We start from the raw sequence: 14,094 nt of genomic DNA on the forward strand, positions 1-14,094 counted from the left end.
GGCTCCGAACGCTTTGTTAGAAATAGCCACTTCACGGGTCAGAAAATACGTATCCGACAATTTGCACAGTTTGTGACACTTTCAAAGTGACTAGAAATTTTTTTGAGGTATACTACGTGTAGTTTATGACCCGTAGATACTATATTTATCAATTTTGACTTGAAAAAAAAATGTCGTCCAATTTCATAAATATCGATTTTTGAGCGCTCCCGAGCGGATTGAGACCATAGTGGCCGGCGCCGGCTTCGGGCATCGAAGCCCAATGCTGGCGTGTCGGCCGGGCCGGCATTAAGCGCTGATGCTGAGGTTTGATGCTGGGTTAGGGACCAACATGCGCTTCAACTTTTGATGCCGGACCATCGGCTCGCGGCCCTTTACGGCATCAATTTTCGGTCCCGCCACCCAGCTTCATTACCGACGGGGATGTCTCAGAAGACCGCCGGGGTATGCAACCCTTGGACTTGGCGATGAATTCGCGGTACACCCCTTTGTCTACGTTTCCCATCGGCGCGGCGGCCCACGCCTCGCCGGGAAGTTCTACGAAGTGGACGCCGAGGAAGGGTTGAAACACAGCCCGGTGCGATTAGCCGCCCGGCAGCCAGGCCCGGGGCGCTGGAGTCCCACGTGTCTAAATGAAGCCACTTAACTTTTGATGCTGGGTACCCAGCATCAAAAAGTCATGCCGAGTCATGCCAAATTCACCAGGTTAAGCCGTCTCACTGGCAAATGCGATCCCCCTTGCGCGCCGATGCCGCTCCGTTTATGATGCTGCCTCAAACCTCAGCTCTAAATCCCTGGTCAGGAGGCCTCGATGTTGAGCGTTGTGGGTCGGGATGGTCTGGCGATGGCGGGGGCTGACTGCGTAACGTCCTTCAGACTACGTTACCTTGGGACAAGGATTCCGATGCGAAGAAGCGGGGAGCTGGTGGTCACTTTTGTCTTTTCGCACCACGCATCGGGTCTCGTGGATCACCGCACTGATCCAACTAATTAAACGGATACACAAGCCTCACAACGGGGTACGATACAACACATAAATGAACTCTGCACGAATTTAATCGATTAACTTCTGCGAGCCCGAAACGTTGGAGCTTTATTATTCCGGAAGACCCAATGCCTTACCGGCTTCGCACACGGCACATGGCACGGTATCAAAAATTCCACTCTTGTTGTTTCTTTATCTTCGCGTCAATCTTGAAGTTCATAGTCGGAACTTTGCGGGTCAGACCGCGCGCTATCTGCTTCGTAAGCAGACGCGATCTGGCGGAAGATTCGGATCGCGTCACACATTTTGATTGGGGTAAGAAAGTCACAATACGAGTCATGAGAAATGTATACACACATTTTTCTTACCTCAGCTTTAGCTAGAAGCAACTCGGAACTTTGTTGATTCTTATCATCTGATTTCGTTGTGATTTTAAGAGCATTATCATATGCTCGAAGAGCTGCTGCCGAATCTTTACGATGAAACTGAGCTGTGCCTATCACAGTGTATCCACGGCACAGCTCATCCCAAAATTCATTTTTCTTGCAAAGAAATATGGCCTGGCAAACAGGAAAAAAAATATAGAGGATTCAGATTGGAAGATAAAGCAATATTTGCAGTTCAATGACATTTATCAACTGTCACATTCAAAGAGTAAGGAATTATTTTTGAATGAACCAACACAGGTTTATTTTCCAAATCAAAGGCTGATAGTTTCATCAGTTGGAAGATAATGGATTTGAGAGAAATCTAAATGCACAAAGCTTATTGGCGTTCGATTTGTTTGGGGTAAATCTTATATATCTGCAGTAAGTTGTAAACAGCACATCTTCAACCGGTTTCTTTTCATGAAAGAAACACAAAAAAAAATTCGACCAATTATTCGATTATTCAAATATTTCTGGAAGGTTATGTTGGAAATAGTTGCCAAATTTGGTAAAATTTCTTCAAATCTTCAGAATAATAATTTTGAGGAAAAGGCAGCACTTCATCCTAAAGATTTTCATCAGGTGGGATTTATTGAATATTTACACTTCTCGACCCTTGAAGCCCCAAAAACGATCAAGGAAGGAATTCACAAAAGCCATACGTCACCACATGCTTCCCCAGTTGGCGGTTGAGGTGATGATGCATCGCTTCATCACTTTCAAAGAATATGCCCCACAGCTAAAACTCGGCATAACTTTCAAAAGCACAAATGTCTGTGGTAGGAGATACGTTGCACCTCGCAAACCTAAAATGTCTTGTGACTAGTGGTAGTCCAATTTTTAATGAGCCAAAAATATGGCCAAAAAAGCTGACAGATGGTAGTAATTGACTATCCATGAACATATATTGGGAAGTGGGGTGCCAATCAAGAGATATTTTAGTGTGTTCTTTTCAATTTTCACTTCAAGGTATTGAAAAACTAATTTTCAAGAAATCCTTTCCATTAAACACCATTAATACATTTTTTTATTCAATTAATGAAATTCGATGCTGACATAGCCTTATAACATAGACTATCCATGATAAGCTCGCTTTGCGAGCTGTAACGCCTAGCCGGGGAGTGCTCCAAGACCCCCGGTTCCTCGCTTCGCGATGAACTTGCGACTCGCTCCACGAGCCGGCCCTCATGGCTTTTAACTTTAATAAGAAGACAACATCATCTTCATCTTTGCACAATAATTCATTAAACAGCAGCCAAGAAAGACTTTTAGGCCACGGTGGCCATCATGGAATTCGGGATTTTGAAAATTTAACACGAAGTTCGCGTTTCTTCTCAAATGATACCCACTCAAACCGAGTTTCACTAAAATCTATCATGCAAGAGCAAAAATACCATTATAGGCCACGTCCGCCATCATGGATTTTTAGACTTCAAAAAATCTGACCGAAAAATTTTAGATTTAGGGCCCAGAAATGCAGTCAACCTATGAATTTCAATTATCCAGGACGATTAACTGATACTGTTGTTACGAACCGTCGTTTATAAAGCATGTATTTGACTCAGTTATTGCATAAATTTACTCATTTTTGCGGAAGAACGCTCATTTCTGTACATTCTTGGCCGTCTTGGTTAGATTTGGAATTTGCAGATTCTGCATTGACAGTGAAATTTTGTATGTTAGAAGTTGGTTAGAAGGATGGCTGCACTTTTGGGCTCTAAGACCTCCATGAAGCGATCTGTCCATACTCTCGCTATACAGGTACTCTTCTTTGACCTTGCTCTAGCTTTAGACTCTATTAATAACCAACTCTTATTAAAGGGGCATTCTACGGACTAAACAAACAGGCAATCAAACTCATGACGCCATATGTTACAAATAGAAAGCAAGTAGTAAAAATTAATACTAGTAGTAAAATTAAATTAGCAGTGAGGAAGTCTTCTCTTCAACTCGTATGGTAAAAACAGGAGTGCCGCAAGGCTCGATCCTGGGCCCACTTTTATTCAATATTTTTAAAACTGACTTGCTTCAATATGCAGACTTTCGAACCTACCTATTTGCGGATGATACCTCAGTAGTTCTAATCGGCGATGAAGCGTTGGCAGATGCTGAAAGAGCTTTCTTTCATGTTAGCCATTGGTTTAAAGTGAATGGATTAAGGCTGAATGCAGAGAAGTTACAGGCACTGTATAATACACCATCCGCTCTGACAGATCCAACAGTGCAAACAATTAAATTGAATAATTCCCTCTGCCTAGATCTGAGTGCCATGACGAAGTTTCTAGGGGTCTACTTAGATCAGCATTTCAATTGGAAGACCCACATTCATAATGCTATTAGTAAAGTACAAAATGATAAGTGGGCCTCAAGAAATCTTGTGAAGGTAACATAAAGATGTGGCGCTAATATATCATCATTCAAAGGCAATTCGTACCTCGTCTGAGATATGTGATCATCCTCTGAGGAACTCTCACTCAGAAAGTTTGTTTATCGAGCAGAGAAAATATTCAGAATATTGTTTAATCTCCTCTTTGACTACTCCTGTAAATATGTCTTCTAACAGAATAAATTATTTACTTTGCCATCTCCTTACATCTATGAAACTTTAAAGTATGCTATATTTAATAAAGTAGTTGATCTCAATGAGTTATCCCCCTCACATAGCCATGATACCAGGCACAATTTCATAACTCCTGAAAAGCTCACCTACTCGATTTCGAAATCTAATATATGAGCAGCATCAGTTCAGCTCCTTAATGCTCTTCCTTCTGAAATGTTAAAATTGCTTAAAAGGGAAGAAATTAACTTCCTCCTTCTCAGCCAGAGAGCTTTGGTCCTGCAGAGTGCATTCTACCATGTTGCTGATCTATCAAATTTTAAGCCTTAATCCATCGCCTCTTTCATCTTCATATGTTTGCCCTCTTAATTGACACTGTGGTTTGTTTTTTTTTTTTGTAAAAGGACTACGTGCAAAACGGGCCATTTGGGGCTCGGGGCGGATACCTTTGAGACTTGCCCTATTCATTCACCTAACAATGCCCCATCTTTTCCCAAAGTTTCAAGCCCCCCAAAAATTTTGGGGAGACGCGGCGGGGGGTCAAAGTTAAAAACCGGCAAAATTTTCGCGAATTTATTACTCGAAAACCAAGAAGTTTTCGTAAACGCGGTTTAAACGAGCGTATTCAGCGTGACGAGAGCTTTCAGAAAATGTATAACATCATAGGGTTTTGTCAACTTCAGCTCAAGTTATCGCCTCCGAAGCGCCGGAACGCTCAAAAGAGACCCCTTATTTTTTCACGTTTGGGCCGATTTAAAAAAAAGCCATTTTTTTAATTTCATGAAAAACTGATATGTTGTTCCTGACTCTCTGTAGCCCCTCTAGCTCTTTACCGCATGCTGGGGAAATGTTTTGGTCGCGAGTTATAAGAGCGGAAAGGAGCGAAGGTCGGGAAAATTGGCTATTTTAAACTGCGCGCGGCGACGGATCAGGAGCCATGTGGCAACTATGCGAGGTCGGCAGAGGAGTGTGATTCACCGAAATGAGTGGGAGGGGACGTTTTCCCTCCGATCAACGCCGCGAGCGCAGTTTAAAATAGCCAATTTTCCCGACCTTCCCTCCTTTCCGCTCTTATAACTCGCGACCAAAACATTTCCCCAGCATGCGGTAAAGAGCTAGAGGGGCTACAGAGAGTCAGGAACAACATATCAGTTTTTCATGAAATTAAAAAAATGGCTTTTTTTTAAATCGGCCCAAACGTGAAAAAATAAGGGGTCTCTTTTGAGCGTTCCGGCGCTTCGGAGGCGATAACTCGAGCTGAAGTTGACAAAACCCTATGATGTTATACATTTTTTGAAAGCTCTCGTCACGCTGAATACGCTCGTTTAAACCGCGTTTACGAAAACTTCTTGGTTTTCGAGTAATAAATTCGCGAAAATTTTGCCGGTTTTTAACTTTGACCCCCCGCCGCGTCTCCCCAAAATTTTTGGGGGGCTTGAAACTTTGGGAAAAGATGGGGCATTGTTAGGTGAATGAATAGGGCAAGTCTCAAAGGTATCCGCCCCGAGCCCCAAATGACCCGTTTTGCACGTAGTCCTTTGGTCGAATTTTAAAGGCAGAATGTTAGCCAAAGATTGTTAAAATCAATGTAACGTTGATTGTTATAATTGTATATTGTAAAATTGAATGTTGGAAAGTTGGAACGACTTGTACACTCCCCAAAGGGGAGTAAAGGTACCAACTGCAAAATAAAATAAAATTAAAAATTAATCACTGCATTTTTGAAAACTAGCTAGTGCAGATAGCTCACAGGAATTTGCCCCGATTTTTTGGAACAATAGCCCATGTGCGGGCAATGCGGGCTATAAGACATAGCAGAGGTAAGTCGCCGAGTGTGGCCATTCGCCGTCAGACGCTCACGGCGGCTACTTTCAGTGACCCACCGACGCGCGTTTCAATGGGAGCTCAAAATACGCAACTTTGAGCTCGTTTTCGTGAGTTGATATTGTTAAAAAAAATCGGGAAAAATAACTGTGAGCTCAGTGCTATTTAGTTTTCAAAAATGCAGGAATTAAACATTGCTAAAAAGCATCTTCTAAGCTGTTTTAGTTAGTTGTTAATAGAAATAAAAATCTATTTTCTTACTGTTGAGGTTCATTCATGGACATGTACTTAACTACCGCAACTAATCAGCTCTTGAGTAAAAATTGTGTAAAAATTAAAAAAGGAAAAAGAAAAAATGAAAACTTTTGAGTTGATACATATTTCTGAGGAGCTTCAAAATGTAACCAAAAAAGGTCTTTAAGGTTTATCATTGAAATCCAGTAAATATAATATTTTTCATTTGGCCCCTCTTTTGGCAGAGTATTTCATTTTCTAACCATCTGAGGGGAAGAGCATTGCTATCACATAAAAATACGTAAAAAAGTGTGCCTAAGTCTCCAATTTAACAGGTCTAGAACTGAAAAAGCATGCTCAAAATAGGGTGAATCGGTTTGAAAGCACGATTTCCTGAATTGCTGCTGCAGCTTAATCTCATAACAGTCCATTGAGAATTTTTTCTTTTCAAAAATATTTTTCCCTCGTTCAGAACTCGCAAAGAACCTCGCACCATCCTTATGGGAAGTCCCCCCCCTGCACTCCCCGGTCAATTCTGATGAAACTTTGATATGTTGCTCAGCTAGTTATTCTGATCAAAAGCTCTCATCAAAGCACGGGCCAAAGGAGATCCCATGTGCAGTTTCCGAGATATTCGCCATTTTTTGAGCGTGAACGGAGGTCTCGTCGGCCGGATCATTGTGCCGCGCTACTCGTGCCCTTCCCTTCCGGTCCATTCCGGCCCCTCTCCGCTTCTCCGCCACCCTTACTCGAGGCTCACTACCCAGATGAGACCACCCGGGCCGGTAACGATAAGCAAGGCCCCGTGAGCGTCGGAGTTCGAGCCTCGGGTATGCGTGGTGGAGAAGCGGAGAGGGCCGGAATGGACTGGAAGGGAAGGGTACGAGTAGTGCCGCACAATGGTCTGGCCGGCGGGACCTCCGTTCACGCTCATAAAACGGCGAATACCTCGAAAACTGCACATGGGATCCCTTTCGACGAGAAGAGCTTTTGATCAGAATGACTTCACAAAAGACTCGCAAAAGGATGGTGCGGGGTTCTTTGAAACATTTATTACAGGATCGGCCCATATGAGATCAGCAAATTATGAAAAAAGTGAAAAATAGAGACCATCCTGTAGAGGAGCTTAAATGCTCCTTCAATAATGCCTTTTGTATTAAGGAGGAAGAACCGATTTTGGTGATTATTCCCTCTTTATTTAAAATAGGAACTGCATACTTTTTGATTTTCAATGATAATTTCAGAATTACGATGGACAAACCAACTTCCAGGCACAGAAATTAACAACAACCCTTCCTTAGGAATACCACAGAGGGCTTTAGGGAATCTAAGGCAACCAAGACAGTGTAATTCAAATTTTTTGATTCCCTAAGCAACCTTCTCCAGTTAAAAAATCCGTGCAACCTCAAGTTTCACCGGAATAAGATTAGTAAAATTGCTTTAAATTGCTTTCAAGGTAGATAACTAGTTTTTAAACTTGAATATTCAAATAATTATTCAAGAATATAACATGTACAAACATAGCCTTACCTTTTCATAGAGTTTAATAGCTTCGTTTGAATTTTTCTCCGATTGCTCCGATTCTAAAGTCAGTCCTAAATTAATGTACAGACGTGCCTTCATTATCATTACTTGCATGTGTCCAATAGAGTTTTCTAATCTGATGCAACAATGAAATAATTACGGTCATTTTTTTTTTTGCATTCCTCTCCAGAAATTTTGAATTAAGAAATCTTGCCTTGAAGAACGATTTTAGAAGGTAAAAATAAAGAAAAAGAGAAAAATATGAAAAAGAGAAAAATAAAGAAAAGAGAGAAAAATAAAGAAAAAATAGAGAAAACAGAAAAAAATAAAGAAAAGAGAAAAAATAGAGAAAAAAGAAAAGAATGAAGAAAAAAGAGAAAAATAAAGAAAAACGAAAAGAATAAAGAAAAAAGAGAAAAATAAAGGAAAAAGAGAAAATAAAGAAAAAAGAGAAAAATAAAGGAAAAAGAGAAAATAAAGAAAAAGGAGAAAAAGAAAGAAAAAATAGAGAAAAAATAAAAAAATAAAGAAAAAGGAAAAACATAATGAAACAGGAAAAAGTAGAAAAAAATTCAAATTCAGAACAATCCTTAGTGCTTGCTGGATTTATTATGTTTTCATCGTTCCGAATCGTATTTTCACTTGTCTACCAGAATCAGCTATTCATTTAAGGACTTGACTTGCAATTAATAACTCTACAGATTTCAGCTGACCAATTACATGAAGGAATGGTGTCTTGCTGCTGGTGATGTCATCAAATCTTTATAGATGGCTTTATCTGACAGAGGCTTCCTAATTTTAGTGGTCTTTTTTCATTGTAAGGTGTTCCCTGCATGTTTACCACTCTCTTCCTTTTTGCATCTAGTTACGAGTGTGAAATTTCTGTAGTAAATCCCGATATTCAGCTCTCCCAGATTAATAGTTATTTTTTTCCACCCCATTTTAAAGCAATCAAACGACCGTCCTACAATCCACTGTGGCCTGGCCCCAAAACCTGGTTAAAATTGTTGAATTTTTGGTTCAAGCTCCGTTCAACCCACGAACCTCCCTCCATACACAATCATGCAAAATTACATGAGCAAAGTGATACCTAATTTTTCTCTACAACAACAAATACTCACGATTCTTTCCACGCTCTTGAAAAATCTAAGTTTCTTTCTCGTTTTAAGATGTTCTTTTGCCAGCCCGAGAAGGTGCGCAAAGGTATTCCTGACTATCCAAATGAGCAGTTTCTTTGCAGAGTTTAACAAAAAAGTAATTTTGCATAAGGCCTGCAAGGAGACAAAGCAGGAAAGAGAAGTAAAAACATACTTATCACAGATGGTGAGGCTTTCTTGGTAGTATTGTTGAGAATAGTAGAGAGCACTACTGCGCTCATCAGAATCAACATCTGCGTAGCTTTCTGCTTTCACGAAGTAAGTTCTACCCAAAGTTGCGAGTGCTCTTTGTTCCTCGACAAGATTTTTTTCTTCCTTAGACAGATCTAAAAAGAAAATCTACTTAGGTACCATGACAATTGAAAAATAGGAGGCAAATGTGATGCAATAAGTTTATATCATCATCTTCAGTACATCATCGAAAATTAGACATTGATGTACAATTTCTAGATCATGAAGATAAAGAGATAGATCTACATACATAAGCTGTCTACAAAGAACCTGGACTAACGCTCTAACATAAGAACTAAACAACCTATCCAGCTTATCTTGGTTTCATTTGAAAGAAGATGTAAAATGCAGTTGATTTATGTGACCAAATTCAATTTATTTGAACAAAAATTGGCCGAGATGTGGTAATCGGTTTTACTTGCCTACTAGAGGGTTACGCCCCCTAGCCGCTACGCGGCCAAACCCCCTGAAGGCGCTTTGTTTCATCAAGCGGCTGCTTTGCGGCCTTTGTTTTACCTTTTTATCAATGTTAGTTCTTTTCCCTAAAATGTTACGATATGAGGTATACATTGCTTTTTAGGAGAAAAGATTTTGGTTTGTGTTAAATAAAGAAAAAGTATCTGAAATCAAAAGGATGCATTTAGCTAGGATCGATTAATGAACCATAGTAGTACAACAACAACAGATGATTTGACGATATAATTGTTTATTTCGGGCGTGGAGAATGGAACCCACATTTTGGGCCAAAGCGGAGAATCACTTGACACCCCAGACACTCAGCTATCGCCAAAACTGACGGTGACTTGGTGAATCTTGTGTTTGTACGGCATCTCGAGCTACAGCTGATGCGCAGGCTACTCGGCCACTGCGCAACCTTCTGCGCGCAGCAGCAGGGCAGCAGTTGGGGAGCATTCTGCAAATTTGCTCACTTTTATAACGTGATTCTAAAAAAAACCTGGGTCCTATTTCCAAAATCTGATTAAAGCGGGCTCATTTATAGACCATCACCTGTTGATTGCCACAAAAATCATGGGAATCGGCCTGGTAGAATGCTCAAACGAATTAAAATAAACGAACAAAAAAAAAAAAATATAAAATTTACATTGTTTAAATGGGAGAATGCGCATCTTTACAACATAACATACCAAGATCTGGGTCATATTTTCAAAATTTGAATAAAGTGAGCTCATCTAGAGACAATTACCTGTCGATAGCTCCAAAAATCATGAAAATTCACCCAGTAGAGTGCTGAAGCTAAGCATTACCAGAAATGAACATTAAGGAGGCCTGAGAGCTTATAATACAGAAACAAATGTGCTGATAAGAATGTTTCAATGCTCTTCTACAAACAAAACTGCTCATAACATCCATCTTAATTTGAGGCTGTAAAGTCTTCATACGACTCAAGACGTAACCACAGTGGAGGGTGATGCTGGTGTTGTTCACCATAAACAATTTTCATTTTGCCCTGCGTTGAGTTTTAAGGAATGGAGATGAGAGATCATTCCCACCACATCTACATTGATATATTACATGGAGAGTTGTAGACAGGATTACGAAAATTCTAACTTCCGTCCCTTGATCTGAAAACAACCCATACTTAAAGGTTAGAAGCACTCACCCAGATGCTTTTTCTGATGTTCGATGGCTTGGTCAAATTCACCTAAACAACATAAAACCTCTCCGATCATTCTGTTCGCTACCCCAATATCTATTTTATTGCCAATGGATCTTGCAATTTTTTCAGCTGCCTGCAAACAATGGAGACAATGCATGTAAGTAATTAGACGAAATACATTGAATCTAGGAATGAGTCTATGGGTAGTCAGTCGATATTAAATTACCTTTTATCGTACTTAAAACGGGGGTTCAAAAACAAAACTTGAAGATAGGCTTTAAAAAAAAGTAGGTAATCCACTATTCCAGAACGGTATGGCATGTCATAAAATTTTGATCACTCAGTCCTTCAAATATCTGTTAGATCCTAGAATTCGGCTTTACTTTTTTCAACATTAATAGCAGCTCCCCTGTGAAATATTTTTTGGACTCTCATACTTTTACGATTAGTCGAAATCTACCTTTCGTTTCCACTGTGGCTGGAAAGCGTTTTTTTAATATTTTTCAGTTTTGAATCTTAAGACCACTTAAAATTGGGGTTTTCCGAAGAAACTGAAATTTTAAAATTTAGAATTTTTTTTTTTTAAAAAAATGCTCTGTAATTTTTTTCCGGTAGCTCGGATTTAAAAAGTACTTGAATTAAAATTTAAAGAGGATACATTTTTGCATTTTTTCACGTATTGGATGACGTATCTAGCACAATTGAGAGAGGAGACAGAGGGAGGGCGATATGACCTTACCGCATCGGGCGGAGCGCGTTGCCGGCGCTCATTCAAACAGTCTTCACTATCTTTGTACTTTTCCTCAGTATCATCTATAGATTTAATATCCTAAGGCTTTTCTGTCCTCCTTCAGTTTGTGCTTATTCGATCTCGGAAACTACTGGACCGATTTTCCTCGGATTTGTTTTAAATGAACGCTCTTAGGATGTAGATTTGCCAGCACCCGTTGGTTTTTCGATTTGCGCGACCGATGTCGCAAAATTTACCTCGATTTGATAACGACATATTTGCGTCTTTGCCGCTGGACAGTTTGTGCTAATTCGATCTCGGAAAATATTGGACCGATTTTCTTCGAATTTGTTTTAAATGAAAGCTCTTAGGCTGTAGATGCGCCAGCACCCCTTGCTTTTCCGATTTGCGCGACCGATGTCGCAAAATTTACCTCCATTTGATAACGAAATATTTGCGTTTTTGTCTCTTGACGAGTCGTATGGTTCGGGGACCTCCCACCCTCTGATTTCCACGTTTCCCTCTCCACGTAAACCCATCCCTACCTGCTAACAACACGTGTAACCCTTCTACTCTGACTTGGGTCCTATGGCCAGTATCACTCCCTTCCTTATGCTGTCTAACTCGGAACAACTGCTACGCATTTCCTCCGTCGTATTGTTCATAATCAGTTCTCGGTTTGTCCAGGTATCTTATTAGTGCGGCTAGAGATTTGCTTTCTTGATTTTGTCATTTGTTTTTTTTACTTAAAATTACTTAATTTTGATGTGTAATTTTCAGAAAATAATTTTCCTTTTTACGGCAGCACAGGTTTTATTAATAATTAACTTCCTTACAGTAGCTCATGCGTTCTTCCAAGAGAATCGGTAGTTAGTCTTCGCCTTTTCGCACCGTTACATTTTCACAAAGTGTTTTGAATTCCTTTCCCAGGAGTGTTTTTTTATCTTTCAAAGATATTTCTTTTCCTAGAAGTAGGTGGTTATCATTATTAGTTCTTTGTTTTTGAATTTATTATTTTGCCCCCAGGAAGTCCTCTAATTACTTTTAGTAGCAAAATTTGGCTCGCTTGGTGAGCCAACAGTGACTGGGGGTCCAGGGGGCGAAGTCACCGGCTAGTGGCGCAAGCAAGCATAGCGAGCTGAAGCATTTCTGTTTAAGTTATGATCTTCGTTTTTTGAGAGGGGGGGGGGGGACGGTGACCGCCCCCCGCCCCCCTACGTATTCATCACATTCACATTAAAAAAGGCGCATTGGATGAGAGGGTCTCAATTGGAAGGGAGAAAATATGTCCAATATAATCTGCGTCGATGTAAAGAGACATTATGATTATTATATTGGGTAAATCTTCTATATATTTAATATCCTAAGGCTTTTTTTGGCCTCTACAGATTGTGCTAATTCGATCTCGGAAACTACTGGACCGATTTTGCTCGGATTTGTTTTAAATGAAAGCTCTTAGGCTGTAGACGTGCTAACATTCCTTAGTTTTTCGATTTGCGCGACCGACGTTGCAAAATTTACCTCGATTTGATTTGATAACGACATGCTTGCGTTTTTGACGTTGGACAGTTTGTGCTAATTCGATCTCGGAAACTACTGGACCGATTTTGCTCGGATTTGTTTTAAATGAAAGCTCTTAGGCTGTAGACGTGCCAACATTCCTTAGTTTTTCGATTTGCGCGACCGACGTTGCAAAATTTACCTCGATTTGATTTGATAACGACATGCTTGCGTTTTTGACGTTGGACAGTTTGTGCTAATTCGATCTCGGAAACTACTGGACCGATTTTGCTCGGATTTGTTTTAAATGAAAGCTCTTAGGCTGTAGACGTGCCAACATTCCTCAGTTTTTCAATTTGCGCGACCGACGTTGCAAAATTTACCTCGATTTGATGACGAAATATTTTCGTCTTTGCCGCTGGACGAATCATATGGTTGGGGGACCTCCCACCCTCTGATTTTCCGTTTCCCTCTCCACGTAAACCCATCCCTACCTGCCGTTAGTACGTGTCACCCTTCTGCTCTGGCATGGGTCCTTTGTCAGTATCACTCCCTTTCTTATGCCGTCTGACTCGGAACACCTACTACGCATTTCCTCCGTCGCATTGCTCATAAACAGTTCTCGGTTTGTCCAGGTTTCTCAGTAGTGCGTCTAGAGTTTTGCTTTCTTGATTTTATCATTATAGTTTTTTTTTACATGAAAATTACTTAATTTTCGTGTGTATTTTTCAGAAGATAATTTTCCTTTTAACGGCACTACAGGTTTTATTAATAATTAACTTTTTTGCAGCGGCCCATGTGTTCTTCCAAGAGAATCGGTAATTAATGTTTACCCTTTCGCACCGTTAAATTTTCACAAAGTGTTTTGATTTTCTTTTCAAGGAGTGTTTTTTATTTTTCAAAGATGTTTCTTTTTATAGAAGAAGGTGGTTATCATTATCAGTTTCTTATTCTTCATTTTTGAATTTATCATTTTTCCTCCAGGAAGTCCTCTAATTACTCGTAGTAGCAAAATTTGGCTCGCTTCGCGAGCCAACATTCACTCGCGGAGCGAGTGACTGGGGGTCCAGGGGGCGAAGCCACCAGCTAGCGGCGCAAGCGAGCGTAGCGAGCTGAAGCAGCTAGTACAATTAAAAATACATGGCTATTCTTTTCCATCTCGACCAGACTTACGAATTATAATATCTATGCTACACGTTCCAAGACCTCCTAAATTTGCATCCCTGGTAACGCTTTGTTCCAGTGTTTTACCGGGTCGATTTTCATGATTTTTGCGACTATCGTCAGGCAAATGTCTCTAGAGGAG

At 40.3% G+C, this 14,094-nt stretch overlaps 1 protein-coding gene across 3 annotated transcripts in view; it reads right to left on the reverse strand.

The window, feature by feature from the left end:
• LOC109043210 (tonsoku-like protein) overlaps positions 1–14,094 on the reverse strand; it is a 123,653-nt gene that overhangs the window by 96,436 nt on the left and 13,123 nt on the right. For 2 of the 3 annotated variants that reach the window (XR_011900887.1, XM_072306501.1), the window contains exons 4-7: positions 10,562–10,691; positions 8,864–9,035; positions 7,559–7,688; positions 1,354–1,545 (exon numbers count right to left, since the gene is read on the reverse strand). Coding sequence is in view for 1 of the 3 variants with exons in the window: in XM_072306501.1 (XP_072162602.1) it covers positions 1,354–1,545; positions 7,559–7,688; positions 8,864–9,035; positions 10,562–10,691 (624 nt within the window). In the remaining 2 variants the exon portion in view is untranslated. Of the gene's footprint in view, positions 1–886; positions 1,134–1,353; positions 1,546–7,558; positions 7,689–8,863; positions 9,036–10,561; positions 10,692–14,094 lie in introns of those variants that run through there. The other variant, XM_072306503.1, reaches the window with a different exon arrangement.

This window comes from Bemisia tabaci, chromosome 1 (genome assembly GCF_918797505.1).
Source record: "Bemisia tabaci chromosome 1, PGI_BMITA_v3".
NCBI classification, from domain to species: Eukaryota; Metazoa; Arthropoda; class Insecta; order Hemiptera; family Aleyrodidae; genus Bemisia; species Bemisia tabaci.